We start from the raw sequence: 15,858 nt of genomic DNA, 5'->3' as shown, positions 1-15,858 counted from the left end.
GCAACTGCTTGGGGCCCCGGGACGCCAGAGGGCCCCCAAGGGCTCACAAACTTTACTCTACAGCAATGACTATTCTGCAGTGACTGCGTCTCCCTCTCAGGATAATTTCAATGACAACAAGTTGGAACCCCCCCCTAAGGGTGCCCCGTGTTGTCATTTCCATCAGTGCAGGGGAGCCCAATGCATTGATCTCGATCGACCGATTTTTTTTTTAAATTAATAACTTTTTTTTTATAAGTATAATCCTGATGCCATTTACCACTTGATTGACGAAAATTATCTGCAAGACTTTGACAAACTTTAAAATTCCGAGCCAATCGCTGTATTTATGTGCTAAAAAAATTAATTTGCAGCACTATTTCACCTGAACACATCTGCAGTGGAATATGAGATTTTGACAGTACAAGCTGATATTGATCTTAAGTCCAGGGCACATGGACAATTTGGGAACTTACTCACAAAGAAAAAGTATCCAAACATGAGGAAATGTGCTGCCTCCCTGACTGCATTATTTGGCTCTACTTATTTATGCCATTCAGCCTTTTCCCACAGGAATATTAGTAAGTTGAAGTTCAAGAGTGTCATTTGGAAGCCTGCTTGAGATTAGCTATCAGCAGCTACTGTCCGGACTGTGCAACCCTGGCTGACTCCATTCAGTGTGAGTCTTCAGAGTATGTACTCAAATAAATATATGTTTAGCATTTCTTTATGTAGGTAGATCATTTTGACCTGGTCATTTTGAATGCAGCTCGCATGCCGAAAGTGTGGGCACCCCTGAGCTAGGGCAAGCATTTGCCCTAGCACACGCCAATAAACAGCAATTGCAGTTTGCTTGCTGTCACTTCACACCTCTGGTATGTGTGCATTTTGTACTAGTGCAGGTGTGCAGTGGTGTTCTTCTATATTTGTATTAATATAGTGCTAACTAATTGATGTGAACACTGACTCTTTTTCCGTGGGTTGCATATTCAATATCTTTTGAGCAGCATTTGCACGAGCCATGGCATGTAAAACCGCATTTGAAAAATAAATGCCTTATGAATGGATGAAAACTGGCCTTAATACTGTTTTGGTCAGATTATTTATAACATAATGGTGATGAACAATAGTTCGAAGGGCCCCCGAGGAGTTTTTGCCTAGGGCCCCTCTCAAATCGCCATTGCTCATAGCAAACCCAAAAAAGGATGCTGTTAATTGTTTTTGTTTTTTATCCAATTTTATCCAAAGCGACTCACAATTTGTCAGAAGAAAGAGAAGCAACAATATATCACTCTCAGTACAGCACAGTTCTTACAACAAGTGCCAAGCACATACAATTAATAGGGTTACCCATTCCCTGTATACTACAAAGATAGCTAGGATAAGATGCTCCACGATGTTAAGTACCGTTTTAAATTCCAGGATGTACAACATACAATAAGTGCATGCATTAAGGGCCAGGACGTACAAACATACAATAAGTGTGTTAGAGGGGTGTTTTTAGGAGAGTAAGGGAGGAGAGGTATTGGGGGGTAAGGAGGGAGGCTGTGCAGAGTCCAGGTGAACACTGAACTCTAAGTGTTGACTCTCTTGCGGAGGCTGGTGAGCGTCTCTGCAGTCCTGATATCTGCAGGGAGGTGAATGTCTGCTATGCGGTGAATATCTGCCAGGTTTTGTGTTTTAGAAAAAAAATGCAACGTCCATTCTTCTTCGTTTAGGCTGAGGTCTACAAAGAAGTAGTGAAAGTAATGAGTAGTTACGATTCATATGTTATTTTGAAAAATATACTACAGTCTTTACATTAAAAGTGAACAAATGTATGTACCTTTTAAGGTACATTTTGGCCTACTTGTTTTACACACATCCTCTCAATCAGATGGCCAATGTTCTTTCCTCTATCGTCTTCCCAGATCACATGGGCTAAACTCACTTGGGTTTGCTGTGTGTGTAAAAATTAAACTGAACTCAACAAACAAGCAAACCGATTGGGATAGTATCGTTGTTGGTGTCTGTCTCCAATCAGAACGTTTCTGGGTTCAAACCCCAATGTCCACAGTTAACCCTTTGAGGAGGTGGGCCCGGTTCACGCAGCTGTCCATTAAACTTCCTGTCAATATTGTGAAGGCCGTAAGGGCCTCAATGAATCGTAGAGTAAATGTTGTTGAGATGTTTGCATACCCAGTGTGCGAAAAGCTGGCTGTGCAGGTCATTGCAGTCCTACTCAGCCCCTCCTCCTGTCCTGTCACAATCAAGATTGTTGGCGAGTTTATTTATAATCAAACCGTGCATACAGTCACTGTCATGGTAGCTAAATGAGCGAATGTTGCTCTGATTGCTGTAATTAAGGGTGGGGTTCAAACCCAGAACCCTAACACATTGTCCTGCTCCCTAAATATGTTGTAAACATCCTGGAGTCCTTCACTCAGTGAGTGTCATGGTTGTGTTTGGCTCCCAGCAGAAATGTTTTAGTTTCGAAAGGGACCCCAAGGAGCCTCACCACCTCACCAAGTGGAGGCCCTAGTCGACCCTGCAAACCCCTGGACCCCAGAAACTCCAGTGGCCTGGGAGCCTCTGAAATCGGAAATCACAATAGACAGAACATATTTTCGATATTTGAATCTTCTAATATATGAATAACATTGATTATTTGGGATATATATTTATTTGGGAACGGTTATTATTACATATGACTACTGTTCTAATATTGTATGTAAGAATTTGATTGCGTATTTATCGTACATCTTAGACATTGTGGATCCTGAAGTCTTAGTGTCTATCTTAAAATGTTGTGTACTTTAATCAGTCTAAATCTTGATGATGTTCGCTGTTGTTCTCACCTGTACGAACCAGAGAAGAGGCCAAGAACAGAACAGCCAAGACCAGGAACAGATTTCCACCTGTCATGGTCAGCACCAGTAATAAGACTCTCTTGCCTCACAATATGCCTCAAACATATGTCCAGTAAATGTGATGAAGTTATCGATCAATTATAATTCAATTGTGTAAAATTGTTTAATTGTAACAGTTTCAAATTACGAATGAACTTTGAAAACTCCAAAAATGTCGCTTTACTCTGTTGAGTTTTATTTTTGGAATTGTTATGGCTACTACTTGTTACTAACTATTGTAATTGCTGCCACTAGAAACTATACCGTTTCTAGTAATAATTAAATGTACTACTAGTAAGGTACTACCACCAGCTATTATGATAGCCACTACTCATTATCTACCCTTAACTACTATTATAGCTTATTGTAGTTACTTTTATAGCCACTACTAGTAAGCTACTTTCTAGTTATCTACTACTCACTACTATTATAGCTACTGCTAGTTATCTACTACTATCTATTATTATAGCTACTACTAACAGCTATTATAGCTAATAGTTAGCTATAACTAACTGCTAGCTTCTCGATATTTTGATTGCATGCTTTGATTGATGTCAGCGTAATTATCGTTTTGGATGAAAATGTGTCTGCTGAATGGCTAAATGTGAATGTAAATAAGTGAAAACCTAAACAAAAAGATGTGTTTCAAAGTTTTAGTTTTTTATTGGTGCAATTATAGCAGCAACGGGTTCCTGGTCATTTTAATGTACAAAAGTCTCAGAGAGTTTTCCCTTTGATAGCGGTTATCGCCTCTGTCCGTCCATCCATCCTCCGCTTTTCGTATGACATTATCTTCTTCGTCGTCGCTGTCGTCGTGGCACCGTGATTTAACTAAGCTTAATGGGTAGAGTGGAAGTCCATTGTAAATCGCTTTAAAAGTGCTTTTGCACCGTGCATCGTGAACAGAAGTCGCACTTGTAGTACTTGCAGAGAGCAAAGGGGGGGGGGGGGATATAACATTGCCAGTTCCCTCTTGTTGCTGTTAGGATTATTAAGTATCTTAGTGGTTTATTATAAATAGGTGCAGATATGAATAATGAAGAATATCATGATTATTATTGGAGGGGTTGATGGCGATGTGAAGTAAAAAAAAATCGACATGAAACAAAACAGAAAATATTTAAATGCATAAATTGCGTATCTGTACCAAGTGCTACATTTATTGCGTGTTTCCATCAGCGGTTGTGGTTCGGTTAGTTATGAAAAGGTGCGGAATGGTTCGCGTTTCCACCGCTAAAAGTGGGCGGGGTCCGGAATTAGCCGTGATTAGCCCTGCTTATCTCTCAGTACTCCTCCATTGTAGTCGGGCTATTTGCCAGACCAAGCTCAATCGTAGATTGTACGTTGGTCTGGGGTAGCTGCTGTCATTTTCTTCAGCACAAGAGGCGTGATCAACGGGCCTAGTTCAACTGACTCTGTACGCGATTGGCTGCTTGCCGTCGCTTCCCTGTCCTCATTGTGTTAAACCAGCCAATAGCACGCCAAGGGGAAAAGCCAACATGGTGATTGGCTGCCGCAAAAACGTATCGGAAGCAGAAAGAAATGTATTGTTCTTCTCCAGACCCTTGTGCAGGGCGAACTCAAATCGCCGGCAGAATGGGCGGGGCTAACCAGTCTACCTCTGTTGGGGTACCAAATGATGATTGGTCGACAGAATCGTCACTTCCGGGTGACAGATAAAACGACAACAAAAAAAACAGTACCCGCAAGGTATTTCTGTACAACGGCGAAAGCTTTGTTTATTGAAGAAAATGGTGCGCAAAAGTTTGGCCTTCTTCTGGGACATCCTACATTGTTGCTCTTTGTTTATTTTGTTGCTTTTTCATTGGATTTGTTAGCAGGTTACACTGTTTCGGGCTGCTATGAGGTCACGATGCTTACTTAGCTGCCGCAGCTATCGCCATCCGGCGTAAAACCCAACCCTACCATAAAGGTACTGTCGGGGGTGGACCAGCGAGCCGTAACTGAGCTGTGCCTAACCACACCTACATTACCGGAACTAATCATACTGGGCCGATGGCACCCGCCTGTGGAAACGCGCCATTAGTAGCATTGGTTTAGAACAGATGACACATCGGAACCGAATGCTAACGTGACTGAAAAATGCTAACGTGAATGCTTATACTTGCATGTCTTTACCTTTGAACAGATAAATATGTTAAATACATTCTTTAGAAGTATTTGTAAAATTATAAAAAAAAAAACTGACTGCATAATCATCCTCATCATCATCATCCTCCTCCTCCTCACCATCATCCACCACGCGGGGAGGATGAATTGTACACCTTGTGTCCAACCAGTCCGGGCGGCGCGGCTAAGCTAACGCCACCGCGAAGCAGGAGTAGAAAACAAACATCCACTTGTCAGAAGGGGGGGGGGGGGGGCGGGGACTCGAACCCAGAACCCAGAACCCCTTCACCACCGTCGCACTCAGTAGAACGCCGGGTTGGTGTGTTCGATGACGCAGCGTCGGCAGTGGCGCCGCACAAAGCGCAGCGCCTCCGGCGACACCTCGCAGTCCTGCACGTTGAGCAGCTGCAGCTCGCAGCAGTTAGCCGCCAGCGCGCGCAGCCCCCGGCCGCTCACGCTCTCGCACGCCCGCAGGCTCAGCCGCCGCAGGCCCTGGCAGTACAGTGCCAGCTGCTCCAGCCCGCCGTCCGACACCAGCGGACACTTCCCCACGTCCAGGGACTTGAGCTTGGGGCAGCTCCGCGCCAGGTGGCCCAGGCCGTGGTCGGTCAGACCCTCGCAGCCGCGGGCGTTCAGGTAGCGTAGCCGCGGGCAGTAGCGTGCCACGTAGCGCACGCCCACGTCGGTGATGCGCGGGCAGTGGGCCACGCTGAGGTAGCGCAGCCGGCCCTCCAGCCGGGCCACCTCGCGCAGCCCGAAGTCCCCCAGCAGGCGGCAGTCGCTGAGGCTGAGCTCGCGCACCGAAGGGCAGTGGAGCGCCAGGTGGCGGAGGGACTCGTCCGTGAGGCGCGGGCAGCGGCGCAGGTAGAGGTGGGTGAGGCGGGGGCAGTGGCTGGCGATGATGCGCAGCCCCTCGTCCTCCAGAGAGAGGCAGTCGCTCATGTCCAGGAAGCTGATGGAGATCTGCTGGCCGTGCACCGGGGCCAGCTGCAGGGACGCCTCCTCGGTCAGGCTGATGCAGGTCACCTTGGAGCAGCCTGTAGGGGGAGCAGGGAGGGTCAAGTACTTGGACCTTATTTATTTTTTTAATGTAATATAGACTTCTGTTGAGCACGTTATTTATTGAACAGCAGTTCAAATGCAGGCAGAGCAATGACAATGAACAACGTTCTCAATATTGGGAGATGGTGTAGAACGCCATAATTAGGTTCCTACTCGAGTCAATGTTCAGCAGATGGTATTGTAAAGTGGAGTATAGAGTTTGGGGGAAAGTTTAATAAGAAGAACAGTTATCACAATAATTATTCTTATTAAATTGGATGATTATTACTGTATAAATGGTCATATGACTTTGCTTTAAGTCATATTACCATTAACTCAAGAAGTAGTTAGTAAAAGCAGATCTATTCCAGATGGAGCTTGTTTAATTAAATTTACTGCTTCAGTTATGTACCTGTTTTTTTTTATTCAAAGCTGTGCTATTCCATAATAGGCCACTAGAGGGCACTACAGCCTACTAGGCTCTATTTGGACAAACGCCCGAACTGAACCAATCTGAACTCATCGACCAACAACTCAGAGAGAACTGAAAAAAAACTGCTTGAAAACAAAAAATAAAAAAGGGGAAAAATTCACTGTACATCTTTTCCAGTTAAATAAATAGTCCTCATATAAAGACTCGGCCCTCCTCACATAAAAACACACTCATTGATTAAAAGGCCTTTTTCTTCCTTTTCCAATGAGAGGCGTATTTCCCTTCAGAGTGCCGCACCAAAGACCTGTCCGAATGAACGTTTTATTCGTGTCACTTTCTTAATGAAAGCAGCAGGCCAGACCTCTTACTCTCGCTGAAGAAAGACTTTCTTCTACCAGATGGGAGATTAAGGTTGGCAGAGCTTCCCCCCCGTTCCCCTAATGGCTTTACCAGCTTCTGGGGAAAACGGCTGAGAAGGACCCAGAAGAATGACTCTTTGATTCAGAACCCAGACTGGTGACCCAGGTCCCCAGATATGTGTGTGTGATGTAAAACCCAAGCCACTCCTCAAATAAAAGTGCATTAATCTTAATCCTTTGAGGTCAATTAAACAATTGAAGGTGGTTAATATTTCCTATCTTGTGAGCAGACGAGTTCAGGGGTCTCCAAACGTCCTCTTGTCAAGGACCCCCTAAAATATGGCTAGGACCCTCCGTTAGCTAAACCAAGACTATTCATATTTTAAAAACAAATTCTACAAAATACAGCCCTGTAAAACAGGGACATCTCTTAAGGTTCTGTTAAACGTTTGTCCTCGATGCATTACGATACTCTATTTTTTATATTTGTATTTGTGACATATTACACCCCCAGGTGTGAAAAATCGGCCTCTTCTGACATCAAAAGTGGGCGTGTCCACCTAGACGTATGAAGGAAAGATGAGCAACGTTTTGCTACAGTCCGCTGGGTAGGCTGGTGGACTGATCTATCCAGCACACATCTAGGTGGACACGCCCACTTGTGATGTCAGAAGAGGCAGATTTTCTAAACGGCTAATCCCACCCACACCTGGTGGTATAATATGTCACCTTTAACGCTCGCTGGTGGCTCGAACCTCCCCAACATACATCTCGGGTACGCACTCCCATTTGGGATGTCAAAAATGGCTAAAACCATCCCCCAGAAAACAAGATCCCTCCATCCCGGTTCGGGGGGGGGGCACCCACCTGCCAGGTTGAGGTGCTCCAGGTTGGGGCAGCGCGACACCACCTCGAACACGGCCTCGTTGGACACGTTGTAGCAGCCGGCCACCTCCAGCCGCCGCAGCTCGGGGCAGCAGCGCGCCAGCACGTACAGGCCGCGGTCCGTCAGCCGCTTGCAGCCGCTCACCACCACCGTCTCCAGGGTCAGGCACACGCTGGGGGTGTCCTGGCACAGCCGGTGGGTCAGGATGCGGATGGCGCGGTCGGCGTGGAGCAGCTCCCCGCTCAGCCGGATTGAGCTCCAGAGGCGCGGGTCCCACGCCAGGTTGTACCAGCGCCGGCTGACGCGAGCGCAGCGGCACAGCTGGTTGGTCGGCAGGTGGGCAAAGACCTGCAGCAGGGCGTGGTCGGGCAGGAGGTCGATGGGGGAGGGGCCGGAGGAGGAGGAGGAGGAGGAGGAGGAGGAGTGGTGGCCCTTGGGCTGGCGGGCGGAGCGGGCGTGGGGGCCGGCGCCGGGCGTGGCGTGGACGACGGCGGAGGTCTCGGCGCGGGCGGAGGAGGAGGAGGAGGAGTGGGTGTCGTGGCCGTTGCTGCTGAGCGCCGGGGAGGACAGGGACGAGGACTTGGAGGGGAGGATGAGGCCAGGGCTCGGGGTGCTGAGGGTCCGCGTGCTGGAGTCCAGGCCTGGGCGAGAGAGAGAGAGAGGGGGGGGATAGAGACGGGGAGGGAGGGAGAGATAGAGAGAAAGAGAGAGGGAGGGAGAGAGAGAGAGAGGGGGGGGATAGAGACGGGGAGGGAGGGAGAGAGAGAGAGAAAGTGAGAGAGAGAGAGGGGAAGAGAGAGTTGGGGAGGGAGGCAGGGAGAGAGAGAGAGGGAGGGAGAGAGAGAGAGTCAATTAGATAGAGAGTTTATTTTATGAGGTTGATTACATTATGTTTTACAGATGCTTTTCCCCCACAGCAAGAAGCTGAGAACAACAAAACATGCAATCAAAATTGGAGTATCTGCAACTAATTTCAACCGAGTGCAGAGTAGCTGTAATCTATTTATATTCTACTGCACATTCCTGTTGGGCCTGTTCTTCACATTTCCAGTTAAAAGTGTTTCCTTGTGCCAATAAAGCTCTTTTAAATTGAACATAATCATTAAGCGAGAGAAGTGAGAGGAGAGGAAGAGGGAGAGAGTTCCAGTAAAGGGGCGTGGATCACAGGACAGCATCCTTCTGAACTTCCTTCCTGCACGCGATGAGAGGCCCTCCGTGTCATGCCTTCTCCATCAGCCAATCATAACAAACGCCTGTTTCGCCAAAACGCTTCTATCAGCCCACCCGAGAAAAAATAAACAGAACCCAACCAGGCAGCCAGCGTTGCCATGGCTGTCCGGGTGTGTTCCCAGAGACGGGGGGGGGAGAAAACACAACAAACGCGGGAGGAGTTGAGTGTGTGTAAAGTGTTATCTCCTGCGTGCTGATTGGACAACAGGGGGGCCTCTTCATCAGGGGAGCTGGCTCAACACGACGGTTCGCTCAGCCCCTGTGTAAACACTCGGGCCCCCTCCGACAGATTGCGGCTGATTGCAGACACGTTTCGGGGAGGAATCTTCGCCATCTGTGTGGGCGACCGGGCGTCGAACCATTGGCAGGCTGAACGCCACGGAGATGACGTGCGTGCGGCGGAGCGAACGCCGATCAGATGGCTTCTCATCTGATTGGCTGAGAGATCAAATGCATCACCGCCGCCGCCACTAATGCCATCAGGCTGCAGGTTACATGTGTCTGGTCTCTACGGAGATCACCTGCAGAGAGGTTGGACGGCCTCCCTGCTAGCGTGCTAATGCTAATGCGCCTCCATTTTTGCAGGGTCCCGCAGGCTTACAGTCTCATAACAACAAGGTCTCGGTGTCTCTGTCCGACGGAGGAACGCTCCCTCCAGGGGAATCTGGCCGGGCCAGGGATACTTCTCCTACATTTAATTAAATCACTTTTTTATTCTTATCTGATTTTATCAGATTCTCATCTCCCAGCCCGCCCAAGCAAATTGAGTTAAACATTCCTTGCATGCTTCTCTTACAGACATGGATAAATGTCTTCATTTCCCAAAATGCCTGAAGTTCTTTTTGTGATTCCTTTTTCTCTCGACTTCCCAAAGTGATGAATTTGTCATTTTGAGAAGCATTGAAATCCTGTTCATTCTTCCAGGGCCCATATGGATAGCATTTGGGCCCCAGGCACCAATCTTGGCCCTCCCGGCGGTTTGATCCAGCTTGAGGTGAGATAAGCATTGCAAGTTTACATTTCTTTTTCCACCCCAAAACACTTCGAGCAACCGTCTGTCTGGAGGCATGTGATGTCTATCAAACTCCATGGAATGTGTTGTTCAACTGAAAAAGGCCCTTTCCCTCTGGGCTGCCGCTAAACCCAAAGCTGGCCCCTAATACTAAATATTTGTGGCCAAAAACAACATATTGTATCACTTGTATTGCCGTATTAGTAAACTTTGAAAAGTAAGCAAGCACTAGATGGAGACAGTACAAGTAACAAGAAACTGATTGGCTCAAATTGGTGCAAAAGCCTTCTCTGCCCGACGGATGATGGGACTACTCGGAATCAGTTTAGACACCTTGACCTTCACTCATTTCCTCCTGGATGGTCACCTTTCTCTGTGACTGTGGCACCAAGTCTTTCCAGTCCAATTGTCTATAACATTGATAATAATTTCGATAAAACACCACTGAGATGTCCTCAAAGTGCTCCCGCCATCACAAATCAACTCCTGATCCATCAACACACTCTCCCTGATCGCCTCAACACTAAGGTGAACAGCTGCCGTAGGAAAGCAGCGGGCCTCTGTGTCTGTGATTTGGGGATGGTTCTGCAAAAGTGTAACTCAGTGATGTCTGGTGATCTTCATAATATGAAGACAATGTGTTTGTTCTCCACTGATGAACGACTCAAACGGAAAACGGAACAGGAACGCCGAAGCAGGACTTCAGCCTCCCTGATGCGTGGCTGATGCGTACACTTTCCTACACTTTCATCGCTGACTTTTGTCCTTTTGACCTGAAAACGTGTGTTTAATCCTACTGCTTTCCAATGTCGAGGAGCGACAGACAGTTGGACAGCACACAGCCGGGCAGCACAGATCCATCCAACGGTTCCACACGGAACAACCGGACGAATGGGTCCTGTAAAATATCTCTCTATCTCCGTGACGGATGGCCCTGTCATGTCGGCTCGCACGGGCAGGAGTGACAGAGGGGGGTACGTGTGTGTGGTGGGGGGCTGTGCTGGATCTCTATTCCAGACCTGGGATGGATGGGGAGGGGAGGGGGGGGGGGGGTGTCCGGGGTCGATCCGTCTGTCCGTCCCATGGTGATGACATCAGCAGATGTCACCCCCTCCCCCCCAGGGGAGAATGTCCTCGCTATGACGGATTTAAAACTAAACTGCACTTTAAAAATAAACACATATGGACTGACAAGCACACACAAACACAGGAACACGTGCACAGACACGCACATATGTACAGACTACACGCGGCACACAAACACACGCATGCATATGTACAGAAATGCATGGGCGCACATGCACAGACACACACACACACACACATACACACACACATTATACCAACACAAACACATTGATTGTCCCTCACATAGTGAATTTACTATGAGGTTTGAGAAGATATGTTGCTGATGGAGATAGTGTTGGCTACAGATGTTTTGTTTTACTTGTACACAAGAGCACCAGTCTTTGAGATTCTTTCCAGTTATGGTTTATATCTCAGACTGATTCATCCATAGCGTGTTTTACCTGACATGGGATGGATGTTAAACATGCACTATCACACACATGGACACCAGTTACCCCACTTAAATCCTTCCCATCCAACACCCAGTTGGCCGGGAACACCGCCTGCCTCCATCTGACAAAAAAACACATTTCACTCCATGATCACCCTCATGAGCTGAAATAAGGTATTTCTAGTTCAGTTATTACTCTCCTGTCTGAATATTTCACCCTGGCAGTGTGGCTTCTGTGTTTGCCTAAGCGCTTTATAAATATTAAAAGATTCCTGAGTGAATGCTTGGTGCTTCTTGGGTAAGCGGAGCGGTCTTTCTCTTGTTTTTCTCTCTACAAAGAAAAACGTAACATTCCCCGGATTGGTCCGTTAAATAATATGTGGATATTTCTACAGTATTAGCATAATACTGAAAACCATACGCCGTCGTTATAACAATTTGAGTTAAAACAATTCTCCCATTTTCCAGACCTTTATGGTTTGGTTAACTTATCCAACCCAACATGGCATCAACAACAGTAAACCAGTTTTCAGTGGGGCGATGTCTGTTAATGCATAATGGGGAACAATATTTATCATCATTGTTAGCAAGGGACTGACGAGGAACTGTTTGAACGAGCTTGACAGCAAGCTAGTATCTGCCACCGGCCAATAAGCAATTTCAAAGTCCACTCATTCAGAAATACACATACCATCAATGGAGGTTTGCTTATTTGAATTGTTTGCCCTCCTTTTTTTCTTCCTTTCCTAAGATCCATCATCTCTAACTGCTGTGAGCCTTGTGATGTAAAGACAGCTTGGCTTTGTTTTTATTATATTGTTTTTTATTTCACCTCAAGCATCGGGAGGTGGAAGTGATTCAGGCTGAAAGATTGGAATCTATCTAATTACTGTCCCCTACCGCAGCGTTGAAAGGAGAACTGAAATGCTGTGTATAAACCTGGCATATGTACATTGGGCATTGCAGTCAAATAATCGTTATTTTCATATTTGCTCCAGTAGAATGCTATGAAATACATACTTTGATTTGAAAGATTGTTTTACCTAGTACTAATCCGCTATTTTCTAATAACTGAATCTTAATAAACCAAACCACTTTATATGATGCTAGCTTTATGTGTGTGCCCATTCATTACCTAGACCTACTACCCTCCAAACCATACCTAGTAGGAGGTAACACTGTTCTGTGTTACTCCTCAAGGTTTCCTCCCTCTGGGTCTTGGGGAGTTTGGGTCCTTTAAGAGTGCTTAGGCTCGGGGTGTGTTGTATAAAGTGTGCCCATGAAGCCCTCTGAGACTGTAACTGTGATTGAGGGCTAAACACATAAAAATGACTTGACTTCTTTCACGGTTTTCGCCAAGGCACTTAAAATGAACAGGCTCGGTAATTATGGGACGTTGAGTTTTAGAGTAAACTGTGGAGGCCCAGAACAGGCCTCAGTCCATACTTTGCTAGCCAGACCATGACCCGTAAAACCTGACCCCTTCAATGGCTCGAGACATGGTCCCCGCTCTCAAGAGTTCAGCAACGCTCAACTCCCGTCCCAAGAGTGAGACAAACGCAACCTATCTCTTAAAAAAAACCCTGTTCTTCAAACCCCTAGCCAGCTTCATTATTATTCCACTGCACGCTATCCCTCACCACAGCCAGGGTCTGAGGCACAGAGTGGATGCAGACAAAGAACTGGCAGGAATATCACCCGAGACCACAGCCAAGCCCCGATCACCTGGAGAAACCGCTGTTCTATCTGTTTTTCTCCTGAAAAACTGATGCTGAGCCCTCATCCTGCATTCTTTAAGTTGACCCTTATTTGAAAATAGCACTTCCTCCAGGAACTCACTCGGCCATAAATCATTTTAAAAAGTGTTAATACACGACAATCTTGTGATTCCTACTAGGTTTAATCCCAACTGCAATATTCTGTATCATGAAGGAAACCAGAAGAACGTCTTGGCTCCATCTGTGTGTAGCAAGAGCAAGCATTGGATAACAGGCGGGCAGTTAGGATCTACTGGTGAAGATCTTTCCTGAAACCCCAATGTCTGCAGACTAAGCTATAGGTGTCTGCAGATTAAGGACTTTAGAGTAACACCAAAGTCGACTGACAGCAACAGCACCACCTCTAGGAAGTAACAGATACTGCAACTGCTGTGCACCTGAATATTTTTATTATGGCAAGAAAAACTGTTATGATGTAGTCAGAGAGGCAATGTTGCCCCAATTTTCCACTTCAGAAGAAATAACCAGAAATACATAGATCCTCACTACTTAGCTAGCTCAGTAGTTGAGCTAGTTATTTCAAGCAATCCCTTGATTAACTGTTGCTACCAAATTTCCCTTTGAAGTGAATCAACCGTTTCCATCTCTAATGTTAGTCACCAGAACCGTCGCGAGCCAACTCTCATCGTTTGCAGAACAAATACCCCACAGCTGGATAAACCATGTCGGAGGGTTGTTTTGAGTGCAGATGTTGCAAGACTCATTTGGGTTAGGGGAGGAAGTCAGAAGGAAACAGATTCAAACATCTGGTCGTTACATCGCAACAAAGCAGGCATCGGAGCTGAAATGAAAGGGAAAGTCATGCGTTGTGAATGTGGCTGCGGCCGCAGCAAGGCATACCGGCATAAATGAAATCATCAGGCTGCTAATACCCGGATCTGAGATGAGCTCCAGTGGTCTGTCAGCGGGACCTCGTTAACGCAACCAACCAGAACCTCCTAGAACCAAGCAGAACCCCTCTGGAGCAGCACAGCCTTTGATAGCAGAGCTGGAGCTGGATGTGAATCAACGGCTCTGTGATTGTGGTTTGGGTGAGGGGACGATGGCCTCCCCTGAGGACAAACAGTGAAGCTGTGTATTGTGGGCACCGGGAAGGGGGTGACAAACACAGAGCACATCAGGGGGATTGTTATTGACTGTTTAGTCTCGCAGCAGATGCTTTTATCCATAGCGAGGCGACCTACAGTAAATCCAGATACGGGAGCAGATAGGGGTTAGGGTCTCTCACAGGAGACCATAAGCACCCTTAGGGATGCTTACCAGAGGACTGTGAACAATTGGACTCAAACCCAGAGCCTTTCCTTCTCCCCCCTCCCTGCCCCTCCTCTACAGTATATATTCCTTGTAACGGACGATGCAGGGAAATCAATAGTCATCTCAGACACAAGAACGCACGCCAAGGTGACCAGCGCCAGGGAGGAGGAGGAGAAGCAGGGAGGCTTCCAGCGGCTCAGGGGAACGGTTCCAGAGTCCCTGGAAGCCAGCGGAGAAAAGTGGAGAGAGAGAGAGGAAAGATGAGCTGCCAGGCGGGGGAGATGGCAAGTGGAGAGCCCAGACGAAGACGAACGCGCAACCGGGGTTCGGTGGGGGGCCGGTGGGAGCTCTGGAGAGACTGGATCAGGGTTTATAAGAGCACCGTGAACACCAAGTCAGAGCCGGCCCCTGGAGGGGGATTATCACCAGTGGTTCTGGATGAGGAGAGAGGCCCCTTAGCTCACTATGACCAGTCTCCCACCTCCAAGGACTGAGACATGCGGTGATGGTGTGTGTGAGTTTGTAAATGTGAATGTAAAGGTATGAATGCATTAGCGGCGTACATAAGTGAATGAGTGTGTGTGTGTGAAATGGATGTGTGCGTAAGTGAATGCCTGTGGATGTGTGTAGTGTAAGAATACGTGTGCGAATGTGTACTATCAGTTGGTATATAGGGTTGTGTGTGTGTGTGTATGTGTGCATGCATGCGTGGGTGTATGCATGTGTGTGTGACGGTGAGCTGAAAGAAGGGTTTCATTGTTCCAGAGACCACCAGACACACATTAGGGTCGGCTGGCGAGCCCTGCAGCTTGTAGGCCACCAAACACCAACACAACACGAGCTGTGTGTGTGTGTGGGTGTGTGTGTGTGTTTGGGTGTGTCAAAACGTAGATTGCTGCGATTAGTTAACATACTTGTTTGTTCACAAAAAAGGATACACTCTTTACCACATCTCTTTTCAAAATCAAAAGAAACGGTAAAGGTTCTTTGAAACGGCGGTTTCACTCCTACTCTTAAAGCTCAACACGTTGAAATAAAAAATGATCTCAATTTCCCCACAGTGGCACACAGCAGAACAGAAACAACCAGTTCTACGCTGGGCTGGTTTGAATGAGCGGAAGCTCGTACAGCTCAGCGCCCTCCTGTCAGAGGAAGCTGTGACATCACAACCCCGCAGCCAGACAATAGGCCCCTGGCCTTCGCTCACAATATCCACATTGAGGCCGGAAACCTCCACTTCTGCCAGCTCCTCCACCCCTCCGCTTCTTCTTACTCTACCCGCTCTTATCCTAGGCCACACCCTCCTCCTCCTCCTCCTCCTCCTCCTCCTCCTCCTCCACCATTTCCCC

At 47.2% G+C, this 15,858-nt stretch overlaps 1 protein-coding gene across 2 annotated transcripts in view; it reads right to left on the bottom strand.

The window, feature by feature from the left end:
• Positions 1-3,605: 3,605 nt before the first annotated feature.
• Positions 3,606-15,858, bottom strand: part of LOC307088394 (F-box/LRR-repeat protein 7-like) — a 26,788-nt gene continuing 14,535 nt past the window's right edge. For both annotated transcript variants that reach the window (XM_079754260.1, XM_079754261.1), the window contains 2 exons: positions 7,698-8,357; positions 3,606-6,034 (listed from right to left, as the gene is read on the bottom strand). In XM_079754260.1, the coding sequence (XP_079610386.1) occupies positions 5,298-6,034; positions 7,698-8,357 (1,397 nt within the window). In that variant the 3' untranslated portion in view covers positions 3,606-5,297. The remainder of the gene's footprint in view (positions 6,035-7,697; positions 8,358-15,858) is intronic.

The sequence above is a fragment of the Pollachius pollachius genome, assembly GCF_949987615.1.
Source record: "Pollachius pollachius genome assembly, chromosome: 17".
Classification (NCBI taxonomy): Eukaryota; Metazoa; Chordata; class Actinopteri; order Gadiformes; family Gadidae; genus Pollachius; species Pollachius pollachius.
This window is presented reverse-complemented; position numbering and strand designations above follow the sequence as displayed.